The following is a 19,254-nucleotide window of genomic DNA, read 5'->3' as shown; positions in this document are numbered from 1 at the left end:
GTTATTTTCTTTACGCACCTCGTCCTCTGTCCTGACGTAGTCCACTCCGTCTCCTTTCGCTGGGGCTTTGTAACTGTCAGACACAATGTAGACATGATCAGAAGACATTTATGTTTTTGCAAAAACAACACATTTCTACTAGGAATTGTTCCATGCATGTTATAAAACCATATGCTGTGAGTTGACCAGGTCAAGTTGTGAAGTCAAGGCTGTTCATAAGGTCTAAATCGGCAAATGTTAAACCTCAACGAGCCATGACCCATTGCCGCGCCGCTCAAGAGGAAGTCTCACTCACTTGTTTCCTGTCTGTTTCTGGCTGACGAAGTAGCCTCGCTTGTACGCACAGCAGATGCCCACTGTTATACACAATAGCACCACCACCACCACCAGCACTCCCAGGATGATCCCGGCAATATTGATGTTATCTGGGGAGAAACAACAGGAAGAATGAAGAATTTATATTGAGGTATCTTCAACTAGCTCTTTATGAAGGAAATATCGGACTACTGGAATAACATGCTTCGACATGTAGGTTTGGGTGATATACTGTATACTGGGGTATTTAGAAATACCGACAGTGTGATTTTCAATACTGTTTTTAACCCATTACTTATAACTAAGTTAAGTATAACTATATGGAATCTAAGATGTGTCAAATAAATTATATCCAGCTCAGGGCTCCAGCTATGCATTTGGTTTGCTAACTTGCTAGTGGCTAGATGTCAAGATCAAGCTTCTTGTTTACAGCAGAGACATTCAATCCCCTCCTGAATCAAGATCCCTGTTGACTAAATTGTTTTGTGCTTGTTTTTGTCACCCCCTGTGTGTGCAAATTCATTAATACCGTGTACCCTAGTATGGTACAGAAACGGTATGAAAATCTAGATACCGCCCAACCCTAGTGTGTTGTGTAACTTGTATACAACTGTGTCAGCTGTCAAACAGACTTACAGACTTCCATCGTCTGCGGTCCACATTCTGAGTGACCCGCGTCGTTCTTTGCTCGGCAGAAGTACTCTCCTGAGTCGTCCTTTCTGACAGCACTGAATTTCTGAAGAGGAAAACCCAACAGTATAACCGGAGTCCTTTTGTTCTGGTGTATGTACAGATGCTGTAAAATATATTGGCACCCGTGCAGTGTTCAGAATGTTCCGTTTTTTCTTTTAAAAGCTGGTTGACTGGCTATGTTTAACCTGTAGGCACCTGCAAACTCACCACAGTTGAGAAATTACACAGTAAATGCAAATCATTGCCTCCAACCAAATTAATTAGAATTTAGAAAAATGTTGTCCGTGCTATTTTTGGACTTTGTAGTGAAACATTTTAGTTTAAATTATTAGTTGTTTTGGTCCTATGCCGTTGTAAATCAAACATACAGTTTTTCAAATGTCAACTTATTTTCGAAGAAATAGTAAATCCTGCAAGTGTGCCAATATATTTTATTGCATGTGGTAAAGTGCCAGTTTATAACGAGGTCCAATTGGGATTAGGTGGAACTGTCACCAAAATGAGTTGTGATGAGCTTTGATGTTCAACAGATATCCCTTCAGTTTTCGTATGCTATCTCCCATCACATTTGAACCCAGGCTAATGATGTCTTGTCCTCTAATTCTAGTCCTGTTGATAGTTGGCTTTTGGTTAGTTGGATACGAAACGCAGATTTGGCAGCGTAAACTGGTGGTCTTCAAGTAAAAGGGGCTGGTGTAGCATGTAATAGGGTGTGACTCCCTGGAAGTATGTCAGTGACAGCCAGGCCAACTTTAGAGGCTAGTGTGAAGGTTGAGTGGAGAGCCTGGGGGCGAGCCATTGACTGTGTCTGGCTGAGCAGGGGAGAGGGAGTTCAGGAATGTGCCAACGAGGACTGCAAATTCCCCTCATGCCTCAAATCCCCTGTACACCATCAACTGTTTGCCCAAAATATCCACACCTACCCCCACAGCCTCACCCTGCCCTAGAGTCCCCTTTCCTCCCAGTCCTCACACAAAAACACACACTTACCAGGGTTCCAGTTTCGGCGTTGAGCATGTAGGAGGAGTTGAAGAACTTGGGGCTGGTCTTGGGGTCATCGGGGATCTCCTCCTTGTTGCGGAACCACTGGTATTGAGACTTGGGGAAACCTTCATCCTCCACGCAGCGGAGCTCCGCCGCCTTCCCCACAGGCACCGATTTGGGGACAGCACATTTCGGCACCACTGGCTTCACTGTGGACACAAACACATATTCAGCAATGGCAACATTCAGCATCTGATCGTGTCAAATTAGCACAACCCATGATACACATTCGGTTGTAGTTACTAGGCCAATGAATGACCTCTGAGAATGGGTACGCGTCTTTTGCCCCGTGCCAAACCCTGTCAACTAAACACACGGCACTTTCCATCTTTAGCGATGCTATTTAGCGGGGATGCAGTTTCAGAGGTTTCCCTATATAGCCCAGAACACGCCTTTGCGGCAGAGACAGGCCAGTCACAACGCATCCTCATACGTGTGCCAAAGAGTTGGCCTGACCTACAAAAAAGTTTCAGCTTACAGCATTGAAAGTAGTAACCTCTGAGGCTGTTTGTAGGGACAATGAGTATGTTCATTGTGTTTTGTATGTTATGAAGCATAACTTCCAAAAGCAACAAGGTTTAAGACTAAGAGCAAATATTTTGGCAGTGAAATTATGAGATGCATTAAAGAACTGCATCGCAAATGACTTGGCAAACATGCAATTTCAGCTAGGTAGTGGCAATTCTTCCTTCCCCAAACATGCCATTTCAGTCATAGCCACAGGGTGATGTATCTTCGTGTTGGTGTAAAGTCTTACATTTGTTCTGGCTTCAATATTATACCACAGTTTACTTTGGTAATACAACTAATACTGTGATTATGGTGCAAAAAGCTAGTGGTGTGTTGAGTAGATGTGAGTTGAAGCGGCTGATATACCTACCTCTTATGACAAGGTTGATCAAAATCTCATCAAAGGTTTTCTGGTCAATTGGGGCGGTGACTTCGCAACGATAACTGGCTGAGTCTGATCTTGTAGCATTGGTTATCACTAATGTTGCAGGCTCTCTGATCCTTGCTCTGCCCTCCAAATCTCCTGCAGGAGAAAACAAAAACACACTTTAAGTTCCCGCTGATTTAATACAGACATAATTGATGAGTATAGAACAGAATGTCATTCCCTTATTAGTCAGAGCTGCTGTTTGTAAAGCAGGAATTATTTGTTTCTGTAAGAGGATCAGATATTTTTTTTGTCACTTTGATATTGATATTAGTGAAGATGACATTGACAAAGCACTCAGTTGAGTCTGTTACCTGAGATCTTCTTCTCAAAGTAGACATAACTGGGCTCCCCATCCTTAATTTTCTTCCATTCGATTCTGGGGTCGTTTGTGGAGATGGACTCTATCAAACAGGACAATTCGATAGCTACCAGATGAGAAGAGAGGAGATTAGATGCAAGGCTTTCAAAATGAAGAACCAAAGGATTGATGTTGTTTGGTGGTTCTGGTTCTTTAGTGTCAAGTCAAAGTCAAGCACATCGGTGTATTCATTACGACATCTCTATTGGCTCTTACATTCAAACTCGTTGGCCCATGGCGCATCATTCGTTGTTTTCAGAATCACTGCCAACACGTTGAAGTAACCTGCAAAACAGGAAAGAGGAGGAAGAAACATAAGTCTCACAGTCACACGAACTTTGCCATCACACTGATGATCTCACAAACTACGTGCGAGCTGTGCCTGTTTGCCAGGCTATGGTTGGTGAGCTCGCTGTTACGCCCCCATTAAGGTTGTTTCTAACCAGTTAGCTCATCCAAAATTCCAGAAACTAAATTAACATCAATCCCCTCGCTCCCAGTCTACCACCCCACCCAAACGCATTCTTCATTCTTCCCAGTGTACCATGGCCTGGATCTGTTACCTTCCATTTTTAGTCTGGCGGGGCGAACCGACATGGACTTAAGGGGGGGCACAGTTTCTACGCACTGTGAGTAATTGTGCAGGGAGGCGCATGCCCTTCTCGGCGCGAGCTCTCCCATGCCAGTGGCAGCCTAGCAGCCTGCCCGGCCCATCTCTCTCTCGCCCTCTCTGGGCCTGACGCGAGTGCCCATGTGGCAGTAATGGGCCATGGGAGTGGGCACTGCTGAATCATCCCGACAGGCCATTCCTCCACACATGCATACCAACCCAGTCACACAACCGTGAATAGTCTCCCTGAGACTCAGATGATGCTTAGGCTCAAGTAGCTGCTGGTCAGGGTCACAGAAGCTTGGCCAGTTAGCTCCAGTGAACTGCACGTCAGTGTGAATGAATGTCCTACGAGGGATAGTTCACCCAAATTACAAATTATACCAGTATTGCTATATTTTTTCCGTGGAAAAAAATGCAAACATGAAGCAGACCTTACTCTTTGGTCTGTTAAAAACCTCCTATATGAATAATATTGTGTGCTATAGCTTGGAAAATAAATACATGTGACTCTGGATGACAACATAATGCTTGTTTTCAACATTAGGGCTGTTTTTCAAAAAAAGTTCAATCTGCTTCGTGTTTTATTTTCTTGCCACGATACTAACGAGTATCGCGATACTGGTATTGTCCCGGCCCTAGTAAGCAGTCTATGGACAAGGTATGCCAGCAATCCATGCTTTGGTTTAGTTTCCCTGGCACTGTTTCCAAATTCCATTCAGGACATGGTACCGATAATAGCATTTTTCACACATCGTATTCAAATCATTTGTAAGTGACTTTGTGGAGCTTTACTATCAATTTTAGATGCTTTCGGATTATTTGGACATGATGCACCAAATATGCTAATATTGGTACCATGACTTGAATGGGACTTGTGCCACAAAACAGTGCTAGAGAAACTAAACCAAATAATTGATTTCTGTCATACCTTGTCCATAGACTGCTTACAGGGTAAGGAAACCAATGTGTAATCTGTGTGAACTATCCCTTTTTATTTCCTGCATTGTGTGCCACTCCCCACTGCCAACCCCTAACTTTACTGTTCTACTCTATCAAATCAAAACAAATATTAGATTGTTTCTCCTGGTGAAGCACTTTGACTGAGGCCAGTGGCTACTTCACCTGACTGAAACCAATAACCAACTCCAACTCTGTGGGCGTTTTCATAAAGTGGTTACCTCCAGGAACCTTACTGATCCAGTAACCCGGCTTGGCGCCCCATTGCGTCCCAGCTCCCCATCCCTGTCTAAAGAAAGAGGCCTAAGTGCCCCTGTCCATTAAAAAGACAGGAGCACATTTAGAGCCTTTTACCGGCTGAGTTCACCGGGCCTCTGCAGACACAATGAATTAGCAAGACACCACACAGTTCTTTCACACAATAAGGCGAGTCTGCGACCTGAAGAGACAAGTCTGTCTGAAAGCATAAGGTTACAGATCCTTTGGTAGACCTTTCCCCAGGAAACTCTCCTCACACCCAGGCATTAGTATGTGTATTTCCTGTCCCCCTCACCCTGGTCCTGCTAAGTCAATGTCAGTCTCATCCCAGTTCCCTGCTAACTATCCAAAGCACGCATGGGCGTGGGAGCTGTTTGGGGTCGCCCTCTCAAGCAGACTGGGTAAGCTGCTTACCCTAAGGTCTCTGAGATCGTTACGAGACCACAGCTTGTTTACCTTATGTCGTCAGTTTAAACAACAGGCTATACATTGTCTCACGGGCTGAAAAAGGCGAATATTCACCCGCTTAACTTAATATAAGATGAAACATTTAATGAAATGTAAAGTTCAGGAGTGGGAGTGATGGAAAGGAAGGACTATAAGTAACTCTTTAGTGTAGGCCTTCAAAGCTTTAATGTTCCCAAATCTACAAATCTATCTATTGCTAATGTTAATTGCTATGAATCTTTAATAGCAATATTTTGGGCTTTGTCTCTCGAGATGTGATCCATTTCATACAGTTCTAGTTAAACAAAGACAACACAAGTTAGGCCTTGAGAGTAAAAAGTTCTACATTTATATATGTACAGTGCCTTGCGAAAGTATTCGGCCCCCTTGAACTTTGCGACCTTTTGCCACATTTCAGGCTTCAAACATAAAGATATAAAACTGTATTTTTTTGTGAAGAATCAACAACAAGTGGGACACAATCATGAAGTGGATCGACATTTATTGGATATTTCAAACTTTTTTAACAAATCAAAAACTGAAAAATTGGGCGTGCAAAAGTATTCAGCCCCTTTACTTTCAGTGCAGCAAACTCTCTCCAGAAGTTCAGTGAGGATCTCTGAATGATCTGATGATAAATACAATCCACCTGTGTGTAATCAAGTCTCCGTATAAATGCACCTGCACTGTGATAGTCTCATAGGTCCGTTAAAAGCGCAGAGAGCATCATGAAGAACAAGGAACACACCAGGCAGGTCCGAGATACTGTTGTGAAGAAGTTTAAAGCCGGATTTGGATACAAAAAGATTTCCCAAGCTTTAAACATCCCAAGGAGCACTGTGCAAGCGATAATATTGAAATGGAAGGAGTATCAGACCACTGCAAATCTACTAGTTTGAAATATCCAATAAATGTCGTTCCATTTCATGATTGTGTCCCACTTGTTGTTGATTCTTCACAAAAAAAATACAGTTTTATATCTTTATGTTTGAAGCCTGAAATGTGGCAAAAGGTCGCAAAGTTCAAGGGGGCCGAATACTTTCGCAAGGCACTGTACATATATAAATGTAGAACTTTTTACTCTCAAGGCCTAACTTGTGTTGTCTTTGTTTAACTAGAACTGTATGAAATGGATCACATCTCGAGAGACAAAGCCCAAAATATTGCTATTAAAGATTCATAGCAATTAACATTAGCAATAGATAGATTTGTAGATTTGGGAACATTAAAGCTTTGAATACTTTCGAATACTTCCGAATACTTTCGCAAGGCACTGTCTATACAGTGGCAAGAAAAACTATGTGAACCCTTTGGAATTACCTGGATTTCTGCATAAATTGGTCATCAAATTTGATCTGATCTTCATCTAAGTCACAACAATAGACACACATAGTGTGCTTAAACTTAATAACACACCATTATTGTATTTTTCTTGTCTATATTGAATACATCATTTAAACATTCACACTAGGTTGGAAAAAGCATGTGAGCCCCTCGGCTAATGACTTCTCCAAAAGCTAATTGGAGTCAGAAGTCAGCTAACCTGGTCCAATCAATAAGACGAGGCTGGAGATGTTGGTTAGAGCTGCCTTGCCCTATAAAAAACACATTTGAGTTTGCTATTCACAAGAAGCATTGCCTGATGTGAACCATGCCTCGATGAAAAGATATCTCAGAAGATTAAGAATTGTTGACTTGCATAAAGCTGGAAAGGGTTACAAAAGTATCTCTAAAAGCCTTGATGTTCATCAGTCCACTGTAAGACAAATTGTCTATAAATGTAGAAAGTTCAGCACTGTTGCTACTCTCCCTCGGAGTGGCCGTCCAACAAAGATGACTGCAAGAGCACGGTTCAGAATGCTCAATGAGGTTAAGAAGAATCCTAGTGTCAGCTAAAGACTTATAGAAATCTCTGGAACATGCCAACATCTCTGTTGACGAGTCTACGATATGTAAAACACTAAACAAGAATGGTGTTCATGAGAGGACACCACAGAAGAAGCCACTGCTGTCCAAAAGAAAACTGATGCATGTCTGAAGTTCGCAAAAGTGCACCTGGATGTTCCACAGAGCTACTGGCAAAATATTCTGTGGGCAGATGAAACTACAGTTTAGTTGTTTGGAAGGAACACACTGCAATTGTGTGGAGAAAAAAGGCACAGCACACCAACATCAAAACCTCATCTCAACTGTAAAGTATGGTGGAGGGAGCATTATAGTTTGGGGCTGCATCGCTGCCTCAGGGCCTGAATAGCTTGCTGTCATCTACGGAAAAATTAATTCCCAAGTTTATCAAGAATTCTTGCGGGAGAATGTTAGACTATCTGACCGCCAATTTAAGCTCAACAGAAGTTGGGTGACGCAACAGGAGAATGACCCAAAACACAGAAGTAAATCAACAACACAATGGCTTCAATAGAAGAAATTACGCCTTCTGGAGTGGCCCAGTCAGAGTCCTGACCTAAACCCGGTTGAGATGCTGTTGCATGACCTCAAGAGAGAACTTCACACCAGACATCCCAAGAATATTGCTGAACTGAAACAGTTTTGTAAAGAGGAATGGTCCAAAATTCCTCCTGACATTTGTGCAGGTCTGAGCCGCAACTACAGAAAACGCTTGGTTGAGGTTATTGCTGCCAAAGGAGGGTCAACCAGTTATTAAATCCAAGATTCGCATACTTTCTCCACCCTGCATTGTTAACGTATAATTGTTTGTGTGTTATTAGTTTAAGCAGACTGTGTTTGTCTGTTGTTGTGACCTAGATGAAGATCAAATCACATTTTTGACCAATTTATGCAGAAATCCAGGTATTTCCAAATGGTTCACATACTTTTTCTTGACACTATACAAACTCAGGAAAAAAATAAATGTCCTTTTTTCAGGACTGTCTTTCAAAGATAATTAGTAAAAATCGAAATAACTTCACAGATCTTCATTGTAAAGGGTTTAAACTCTGTTTCCCATGCTTGTTCAATGAACATGCACCTGTGGAATGGTCATTAAGACACTAACAGCTTACAGACTGTAGGCAATTAAGGTCACAGTTATGAAAACTTAGGACACTAAAGAGGCATTTCTACTGACTCTGAAAAACACCAAAAGAAAGATGCCCAGGGTCCCTGCTCATCTGCGTGAACATACCTTACGCAAGCTGCAAGGAGGCATGAGGACTGCAGATGTGGCCAGGGCAATAAATTGCAATGTCCACACTGTGAGATGCCTAAGGCAGCGCTACAGGGAGACAGGATGGACAACTGATCGTCCTTGCAGTGACAGACCACGTGTAACAACACCTGCACAGGATCGGTACATCCGAACATCACACCTGCGGGACAGGTACAGGATGGCAACAACAACTGCCCGAGTTAGACCAGGAATGCACAATCCCTCAATCAGTGCTCAGTCTGTCCGCAATAGGCTGAGAGGCTGGACTGAGGGCTTGTAGGCCTGTTGTAAGGCAGGTCCTCACCAGACATCACCAGCAACAACATCGCCTATGGGCACAAACCCACCACTGTCTCTGGACCAGACAGGACTGGCAAAAAGTGCTCGTCACTGACGAGTTGCGGTTTTGTCTCACCAGGGGTGATGGTCGGATTCGCGTTTATCATCGAAGGAATGAGTGTTACACCGAGGCCTGTTCTCTGGAGCGATATCAATTTGCAGGTGGATGGTCGGTCATGGCCTGGGGCGGTGTGTCACAGTATCATCAGACTGAGCTTGTTGTCATTGCAGGCAATCTCAACGCTGTGTGTTACAGAGAAGACATCCTCCCACCTCATGTGGTACCCTTCCTGCCGGCTCATCCCGACATGACCCTCCAGCATGACAATACCACCAGCCATACTGCTCGTTCTGTACGTGATTTCCTGCAAGTCAGGAATGTCAGTGTTCTGCCATGGCCAGCGACGAGCCCGGATCTCAATTCCATTGAGCACGTCTGGGACCTGTTGGATCGGAGGCTGAGGGATAGGGCCATTCCCCCCAGAAATGTCCAGGAACTTGCAGGTGCCTTGGTGGAAGAGTGTGGTAACATCTCACAGCAAGAACCGGCAAATCTGGTGCAGTCCATGAGGAGGAAATGCACTGCAGTACTTAATGCAGCTGGTGGCCGCACCAGATACTGACTGTTATTTTGACCCCCCCCCCCCCTTTTTGTTTAAGGACACATTATTTAATTTCTGTTTGTCACATGTCTGTGGAACTTGTTCAGTTTATGTCTCAGTTGTTGAATCTTGTTATGTTCATACAAATATTTACACATGTTAAGTTTGCTGAAAATAAACGCAGTTAACAGTGAGGGGACGTTTCTTTTTTTGCTGAGTTTATATATATATATATATATATATATATATATATATAGAAAGCATTAAAAGTGACATGGCATAAAAGCAGTATGAAACAGTATTCTCTAACAATACTTCACTGATTAAATTCACTGATTAAAAGACAGAAATATACAAATTGTAGGCACCAGCATTGCACAATTAGCTGTCAAATTAGCTACTGTATTTGTAAACTGAAACATCAAATAGTTTTGTCAAAGCCTGCATGTGATTCACATATTCCACAATATCGAGGGACAAGTTGAAAGTGTTCAGGCGGAAATAATAGAATAGCTCCACGTAGAAAAAACGCATTTGCTTGTTTGGTAACTCGCTAATTCCTCTGATAAGCCCTTGCAGCCATGGTTATGTGGCAAAATGTATTTTTGAAATGTCAACTCCTTGATTGGAATAGTCACAGAGGGAGAGATTCTCAACTGAGAAAAATCAATTCTATAGTAGAATTGGTGCAGAATAAAGATGAATATCAATCACCACTTTTCTATATATTTCTAGCTATATGCAATCTTATTTGCACAACTGCAGACATTTCTTCCCCCCTCAGAGTTCAATTATGCATGTATGTAGGAGTGTATGTTAATGAGAGAATTATATAGGCCAAGTATCTCATGATACAGCATGATAAAATAAAACAAAAACCTGTTGATTGTGTGCTCATTAAAACAAAGCCACAAAAGCTTCCCTAAATATATAACTTTGCGCAATAGTATTTTGTCTTTGATTTCACCAAACAGCTTTCTTTTTGTTTTGACCAGCTAATGGACTAGCTTAGGCAAGCCCCTGTTCCATCTTCCTTGATAACTCAAGACAGTATTAGGTGCAGGTTTGGTGCTTAAGTGAGCTTGATACTCCGATAAAAGGTTGTGAGGTTTGCCTTAGAAGCAGCTGTCCAGGATAAAGGGTGCAAAACCCCCAGTCAAAATGAATAACTTTAAAGTCCCTACATCCAGACCACAATATTAAAGTAAAAACTCTCTTGGTGAGTGCAGAAGGCAGCTTTTTAAACAACACACTAAATAATACTGTGAAAATATACTGTCCCTGACAAGTCCCGATGTTTGGTAATTTACACACAGTCTTGTCTGCAAGCAGGATGGCTGAATTCTTAATCATTTCCCAGGGTTGGCAGGTGAGGCTAGATGAACAAAACAAGAAATGGAGCAGATCCAGCAGGCCGGGACCTTGGTTGAACATACATCCTCTTAACAATTACATCCTCCTGAGCATTTGCACGGCAACAGATGGAGCTTTCCTGATGGGGGCATTAGCGGAGAGGCGGCAGTGGCCAGGAAAGTGTTTGAGGACTAAGCGGCAATAAGGAAGTGATGACTGTGCACTGTGGGACAGGTGTCTCCTTTCTCTCTTCCCTTCCCCTGTCTGCCTCATTATGACCTATGACCCCTCTGTCATCCTGTCTGTTCTCTCTCTCTCTCTGCCCTCCCCTGAGAAAGATTCTAAGGTCTTGACCCCTTCGCAGTGCCATGATGCATCCCCTAACACCTGCGTCTGAGAGGCTGCTGTAGTGTTTCCCACTGTCTTCATATACAGTAGATGGCCAGGTATTTGCGGTGTGCGTGTGCCTGTGTGTGTAGTTTAAGCCCTCAAACCATGCAGGTGCTCCGTGACCTACATTACCCTGTCTTTCCTTCTCTCTTTCTCATCTTCCTGGCAGGGCACAGCTGTGTGCGATCTGGCAATCTGCATGGAAGTATTTTAATCTCCCTCGCCCTTCTCAAGAAGGACGGCTGGTTCTTCTTGGTAATCTTAGTGTAATGCCCTGATAAAACCCCAGGCTTTGCGATGCTGAATAAAACAATAGATGAGGGACTGGAGACAAAAGCTATCCCTTGGCTTCGTTTAGAATTATACACAGATGACATGGAGCGATGGTAATTGAACTGAGGACGAGAGAATGGATGCCTGCATGTGAATTGGCTCCTAGCTTTCTGTGGTGTTACTATTGGAAAAATCAACAAGATTTCCCCTTCTGCTAGTAAAAGAAAGTTATAGAGGAGTGTGACGTCATAAATGGAGGGGTTCATTAAGCTTCCAAGCGAAATCCCCAAAGTAACAATTCTGCCGAGCACCTCCGCGAGATACACCCACGTCCCTTTAAAAAACCCAGACATCAAAGTACCTCGTTTTGCAAATTATCTGCTCGTTGCTGTTTTTCGAAGCTTTGTTCATGTGAGGCTACACCCCTTTGGAACACACACGTGATTAGCGATCACATGGGACTTGGAAAATGGGCAGAATCTGCTTTGACACGTCTCGTCAGTGAACATTGAGCACATCCCGTTCATTCAGCAGCGCATGAAGCAGATAATATTCCTTGTTATTTTTTAACTGCTGCATTGATTTCATTCCCTCAAGAGGAGGGCTGTTTGTTCGCTGAGCCAGTGGTGCCCACGGAACAATGCATTATCCTCCTCAGTCAGTGACGGCAATTGGATGGGATGTGTTTTTGTGCTCTGCAACTTGCACTCCGTATGTGGATTGTGTTAAACTATGCTCTATCCCAGTGCTAAGACATATACAGTGCAGTATAACACTCCGCAAGACTTAAGAACTCTTCTCCCTCCGCTGCCCTAAAAGGCTCTGCAATGCTGCATGTCGTCCATGGTGTGTATTGGGTCACACATTCTCCAATTCAACCACCCGGGTAACTGCTCTCCTGTACCTCCACAGTATCTTGGCCTGAAGAGTGTTTTACTTGTAGCTGAGGGAGTCTATGTGAACACTTGGAATTTCTTCAAAGAGAGTAAATATTTATCTTTGCAAGTAAAACTAGGTTACAGTTTTTGTCACCACATACTTGAACACTGAGTTTTCTTTGGTCGGTGCTGCAAGAAATGAACTGGCAGGCCCCTCATGAAATGTGCATGCTAAACCAGATTGTGGTTTGAGTTACATTTATCCCAGAAAATCCAAATGCTTTCACAAGACTGTCAGACAGGATAGTTTTCAAAAAATATATGTTTTAAACATTTTACCCCTGGGCAATGCCAATTCTCACTTAGCTTAGTTGCTCATCTCTATCTGGATGCAAAGCCAGACTAATGAATTAATAAATTGACATTTACATTCCATACAGCATAAGCTCCTTGCTAAGAAAAGATTTTGCACTGATTCCAAACAAATCATGCTCCAGTTTCCACAGTTTCTGTACCTAAACATCCAAATTCCTAGACTTTCTTCCCTTACCCCACCAGTAACCAGAAGCTCTGGTGGTGACCCACCTGTTTGTGTGAGCTGGGGAGAAAGTGGCTGAACTGACCTCAAGTCCTCTGTGAGAATAACAACCTCGAACAACAACAATAGGAGGGACTGGTTTTAGGGCTAAGCTCGCAGGCCAAGTGACCGCAGGTCACAGCTGTGGTCATCCGGCAGTGGTGGTCACTCTCGCCAGCTGACTTGTCTGGTCAACTTTCTTATCCCCCCTCACCCCTATTTTTACCCCTCCACCCACAGTTTAACATTATGGGATGGGGGGATACATAGTGGCGAGGGCACACTGAAGCCTCTTTACATAAGCACTGAAGATTACCACCGTGGGCCCACTATTACCATACCAGAAGCCTTATGTTGAATTTTCATCTCTTTTCTTTTGCCTATCGAAAAGTGCCACAATGACACTAATAACCTCTGATTTCAATAAAACACTGAATCCATCTGTTCATCCACCAAGCTTGAGCTCTGACCAGATATTCTGAAATGAAAGGTTTGTCTGCTGTCACAGACAGTCACAGATATGAAACCCAAGGAGCAGTAACAGCATCTGAGTAGGCGGCAATCAAATAAGTAACCCTGGGCAACTAAAACAATTTGACTATTGCAGTGATATGCTGTGATAGCACAATATGCTGTGATAGTGCCCTAAGATTCTCATATCTTTGTGCCTTATTATCCCGAATCACAGTTTGACGCTAGACTTGCCTTGCCGTTGCTGTTTTTCTCTCTCATCATAATTGCATAATAGCTGAACAGGCTACAGATGGCACCGGCAGAAAGTCATTTTGTATCCAGAAGGCTGGTGTTGCTAGTGGATACCAGAGCTTGGAATTCCGTCACATTGGCTGCATCTATATGATGATTGAAACAGTCTCTGGATGATTGTCAACTGTTGTGAAAGGATGACAGATCTGCTGAAAATGCGTACAGGCAATCAAATTCAAGTTTGGAAATGTACAGGAGGAGCTTTGTAGTCTTCCCTCATTCCAGTGTGACTAAATATAGTGCTGTTCAAGCAAAGATAACGCAAGCCTCAAAGAAAATGCCTCAGATACTCCTTCAGCTGCCGAGCAAATGTCACCAGGCTTGATCTTAGAGGGCTGAGTGTAGTGACAGTGCAAGAGAGCAGCAAACTTCAATTGTATGTCAAATATCATGCGAAATCAAACGATATCAAATCCAATGTATTTGTCACATACACATGGTTAGCAGATGTTAATGCGAGTGTAGCGAAATGCTTGTGTAAGAGACCTACTGCTGAGAAACTGCACTGTGTATGTGTCTAATGGTACCTGATTAGAAGTTGTGGCTGTGTATCTGGAGTGAGCTCATTTGCGTTCCATCTTTTCCACGTCGACTCTGACACAGTTCAGTGTTACCGGGAAGGGCTCTTTGTGTATTAATTTATTCTTAATTTGTGTGGCTGCAATAGGCCCCACTCTGTGATGCCTGCTATTCCAGGGCAGCTCCCTGTCCCTTTATGGCAGGGATGGAGCCCTCTTGATCTACACAGGTCAAAGACTAGGCCTGACTAGAACCACTGAGAGAGTGGAGGGGGTAGTGGGGGTGACGGTGTCACTGAATGCCTTGGAAGCTGTCACTTTGTTTCAGCATTAACGTCTGCATCTGGTCCGCTCTCACTTTGTCCTCCAGCGGAGTTTTTACATAATCACAAGACTGGTCCACGGAGTGGTGGATGGAACTTTCGCTCTGCCAGCTTTGGACGGGATCTAATCTTGCTTAACTTTAGAATAAGATGTGTCAAGTGCTCTAAAATGTGCTATTCAATTGAGTGCAAACATTTTCTGAATGGTCTTTGAGGAGAATATTGCCACCCACATTCGAGTCATGCACCCTTTCCTGTTTCAGTATGACATGCCCCTTTGCACAAAGCAATGTCCATACAGAAATGGTTTGTCGAGATCGGTGTGGAAGAACTTGACTGGTCTGTACAGACCCCTACCCTCAACCCTATTGAACATCTTTGGGATGAATTGGAACGCCTAATCGTGCAACATCAGTGCCGATCTTCACTAATGCTTGTGGCTGAATGGAAGCAATTATATAACTGCCTCTTAGGTAATCTCTCCGTATTCGGTCTAAGTAAGCACCTACCTAATCATTGCCACGGGCAACATGAAATTCAGGGAATCCTGATAACATCAAATTAAAATCAAATCAAACTTTATTTGTCACATGCGCTGAATACAACATTTGTAGACCTTACCGTGAAATGATTACTTACAAGCCCTTAACCAACAGTGCAGTTCAAGAAAGAGTTAAGAAAATATTTATCAAGTAAAACATTATAAAAAGTAACACAATAAAATAACAATAACGAGGCTATATACAGGGGGTACCGGTACCAAATCAATATGCGGGGGTACAGGTTAGTCGAGGTAATTTGTACATCAATAAAACTATGAGAGGGTGATCTGATGACAGGTAAAATAATCTAAGCTTGGAGCTGCTAATACAAATATTTACAGTGCCTTTTGAAAGTATTCGGCCCCCTTGAACTTTGCGACCTTTTGCCACATTTCAGGCTTCAAACATAAAGATATAAAACTGTATTTTTTTGTGAAGAATCAACAACAAGTGGGACACAATCATGAAGTGGAACGACATTTATTGGATATTTCAAACCTTTTTAACAAATTAAAAAACTGAAAAATTTGGCGTGCAAAATTATTCAGCCCCTTTACTTTCAGTGCAGCAAACTCTCTCCAGAAGTTCAGTGAGGATCTCTGAATGATCCAATGTTGACCTAAATGACTAATGATGATAAATACAATCCACCTGTGTGTAATCAAGTCTCCGTATAAATGCACCTGCACTGTGATAGTCTCATAGGTCCGTTAAAAGCGCAGAGAGCATCATGAAGAACAAGGAACACACCAGGCAGGTCCGAGATACTGTTGTGAAGAAGTTTAAAGCCGGATTTGGATACAAAAAGATTTCCCAAGCTTTAAACATCCCAAGGAGCACTGTGCAAGCGATAATATTGAAATGGAAGGAGTATCAGACCACTGCAAATCTACTAGTTTGAAATATCCAATAAATGTCGTTCCATTTCATGATTGTGTCCCACTTGTTGTTGATTCTTCACAAAAAAATACAGTTTTATATCTTTATGTTTGAAGCCTGAAATGTGGCAAAAGGTCGCAAAGTTCAAGGGGGCCGAATACTTTCGCAAGGCACTGTACATATATAAATGTAGAACTTTTTACTCTCAGGGCCTAACTTAAGCGATAATATTGAAATGGAAGGAGTATCCGACCACTGCAAATCTACCAAGACCTGGCCGTCCCTCTAAACTTTCAGCTCATACAAGGAGAAGACTGATCAGAGATGCAGCCAAGAGGCCCATGATCACTCTGGATGAACTGCAGAGATCTACAGCTGAGGTGGGAGACTCTGTCCATAGGACAACAATGAGTCGTATATTGCACAAATCTGGCCTTTATGGAAGAGTGGCAAGAAGAAAGCCATTTCTTAAAGATATCCATAAAAAGTGTCGTTTAAAGTTTGCCACAAGCCACCTGGGAGACGAACCAAACATGTGGAAGAAGGTGCTCTGGTCAGATGAAACCAAAATTGAACTTTTTGGCAATAATGCAAAACGTTATGTTTGGCGTAAAAGCAACACAGCTCATCACCCTGAACACACCATACCCACTGTCAAACATGGTGGTGGCAGCCTCATGGTTTGGGCCTGCTTTTCTTCAGCAGGGACAGGGAAGATGGTTAAAATTGATGGGAAGATGGATGGAGCCAAATACAGGACCATTCTGGAAGAAAACCTGATGGAATCTGCAAAAGACCTGAGACTGGGACGGAGATTTGTCTTCCAACAAGACAATGATCTAAAACATAAAGCAAAATCTACAATGGAATGGTTCAAAAATAAACATATCCAGGTGTTAGAATGGCCAAGTCAAAGTCCAGGCCTGAATCCAATCGAGAATCTGTGGAAAGAACTGAAAACTGCTGTTCACAAATGCTCTCCATCCAACCTCACTGAGCTCGAGCTGTTTTGCAAGGAGGAATGGGAAAAAATTTCAGTCTCTCGATGTGCAAAACTGATAGAGACATACCCCAAGTGACTTGCAGCTGTAATCGCAGCAAAAGGTGACGCTACAAAGTGTTAACTTAAGGGGGCTGAATAATTTTGCACGCCCAAATCTTCAGTTTTTGATTTGTTAAAAAAGTTTGAAATATCCAATAAATGTCGTTCCACTTCATGATTGTGTCCCACTTGTTGTTGATTCTTCACAAAAAAAATACAGTTTTATATCTTTATGTTTGAAGCCTGAAATGTGGCAAAAGGTCGCAAAGTTCAAGGGGGCCGAATACTTTCGCAAGGCACTGTATATCCAGGCAGTGAGAGTGGAGAGGAGTGGTGCGCCAGTTCGACATGCTGCTGTGCATAAAGTGAAGCTGCCCTGCTATGGGTTGTGTTTAGCCAGTTTTTGAGTCAATTCTGTAATATGAGCCAGTGTCAGTGCATGTTAGTGATGATGTAGTGGATAATCGGAGGCAGCAGGTCTGTGAGTGATTCCTCAGTAAGCAAGAATAGGTTAGCGTTTGAGAAGCCTTGCGGCTATTTATAGTGGCTGTCAACGCCAGGCTGGGCCCCCACAGTTTTCTAATTGGTTGCAGGTAAGTGTAGCAGCACTACATCTCCTACCATTTCACAGGCAGCTGGGGAAGCCTTGGCCATCATCCCTTAATAACATCAATTGGTGGCTCATTTTTCAACCCCAGACTGGCCCCAGTGAGATGCTGTAAACGCCTCCTGTCAAGGCAAATCGAGGCATAAAGGCATAAAGCAGAGGGGATGGTGCCCCTGACATGGCACTCCAGTGCAAACAATATGACATGCCACACATTTCGGACAACAAAATAAATTGGGGAGCTCTCTGAGACCGTGGTGGGGGCTTAAGAGATCCAGGGGCCTAATTCAGCCCAACACAGCGTTTTTGGGGCAGGGGACAGAGTCAATCCTATGCTCGTAGCGAAGCTCCTACTACAAAAATCTGTGTAACATCGGGTGCCAGAATTAGCTGCTCTCTGCACAGATGGCATTGGCTCTTCTCGCTGCAAATACCTCGCATTCTAGTCCAAGCAGACTGACCTCTTCCTTAATCCTAATTAGGAATGTAATTTCCACCCCAGCCTTACCAAGTGCAATTAAAATAAATGTCTTTGTGTTGTGTCGAGAAAGGGAAAATATCCTTTTGTGGGTTTTAATTGGTTTCTGTGTGAAATATTATGGTCAAGAGATGGGCAAGAAATTCTGATTGTGATGACATTATGAAATATAAACTCAAGCCATGGGGTTTAAACATGGGCATTGCTTGTGCACTCCATAACTCTTGCCAGTGTGTTCATAACAATACACAGATACAGTTGAAGTCATAAGTTTACATACACTTAGGTTGGAGTCATTGAAACTTGTTTTTCAACCACTCCACACATTTCTTGTTGACAAACTATAGTTTTGGCAAGTCGGTTAGGACATCTACATTGTGCATGACACAAGTAATTTTTCCAACAATTGTTTACAGACAGATAATTTCACTTATAATTCAATGTATCACAATTCCAGTGGGTCAGAAGTTCACGTAAACTAAGATGACTGTGCCTTGAACAGTTTGGAAAATTCCAGAAAATAATTTAATGGCTTTAAAGGATTCTGATAGGCTAATTGACATCATTTGTGTCAATTGGAGGTGTACCTGTTGATGTATTTCAAGGCCTACCTTCAAACTCAGTTCCTCTTTGCTTGACATCATAGGAAAATCAAAAGTAATCAGTAAAGACCTCAGAAAAAAATTGTGGACCTCCAAGTCTGGTTCATCCTTGGGAGCAGGTACCACGTTCATCTGTACAAACAATAGTACGCAAGTATAAACACCATGGGACCACGCAGCCGTCATACCGCTCAGAAAGGAGACATGTTCTGTCTCCTAGAGATGAACGTACTTTGGTGCGAAAAGTGCAAATCAATCCCAGAACAACAGCAAAGGACCTTGTGAGGATGCTGGA

At 42.8% G+C, this 19,254-nt stretch overlaps 1 protein-coding gene across 1 annotated transcript in view; it reads right to left on the bottom strand.

Annotated features, from left to right (window-relative positions):
- The window catches only part of jam3b (junctional adhesion molecule 3b), a 48,896-nt gene that overhangs the window by 2,254 nt on the left and 27,388 nt on the right, over nt 1–19,254 (bottom strand). The window contains exons 2-8 of the mRNA XM_064981931.1: nt 3,567–3,635; nt 3,304–3,417; nt 2,933–3,085; nt 1,999–2,201; nt 952–1,051; nt 296–425; nt 19–73 (exon numbers count right to left, since the gene is read on the bottom strand). Coding sequence (XP_064838003.1) covers nt 19–73; nt 296–425; nt 952–1,051; nt 1,999–2,201; nt 2,933–3,085; nt 3,304–3,417; nt 3,567–3,635 — 824 coding nt within the window. The remainder of the gene's footprint in view (nt 1–18; nt 74–295; nt 426–951; nt 1,052–1,998; nt 2,202–2,932; nt 3,086–3,303; nt 3,418–3,566; nt 3,636–19,254) is intronic.

This window comes from Oncorhynchus masou, chromosome 12 (genome assembly GCF_036934945.1).
Source record: "Oncorhynchus masou masou isolate Uvic2021 chromosome 12, UVic_Omas_1.1, whole genome shotgun sequence".
NCBI classification, from domain to species: domain Eukaryota; kingdom Metazoa; phylum Chordata; class Actinopteri; order Salmoniformes; family Salmonidae; genus Oncorhynchus; species Oncorhynchus masou.
The sequence above is the reverse complement of the archived record's forward strand: the minus strand, read 5'-3'. Positions and strand labels throughout refer to the sequence as shown.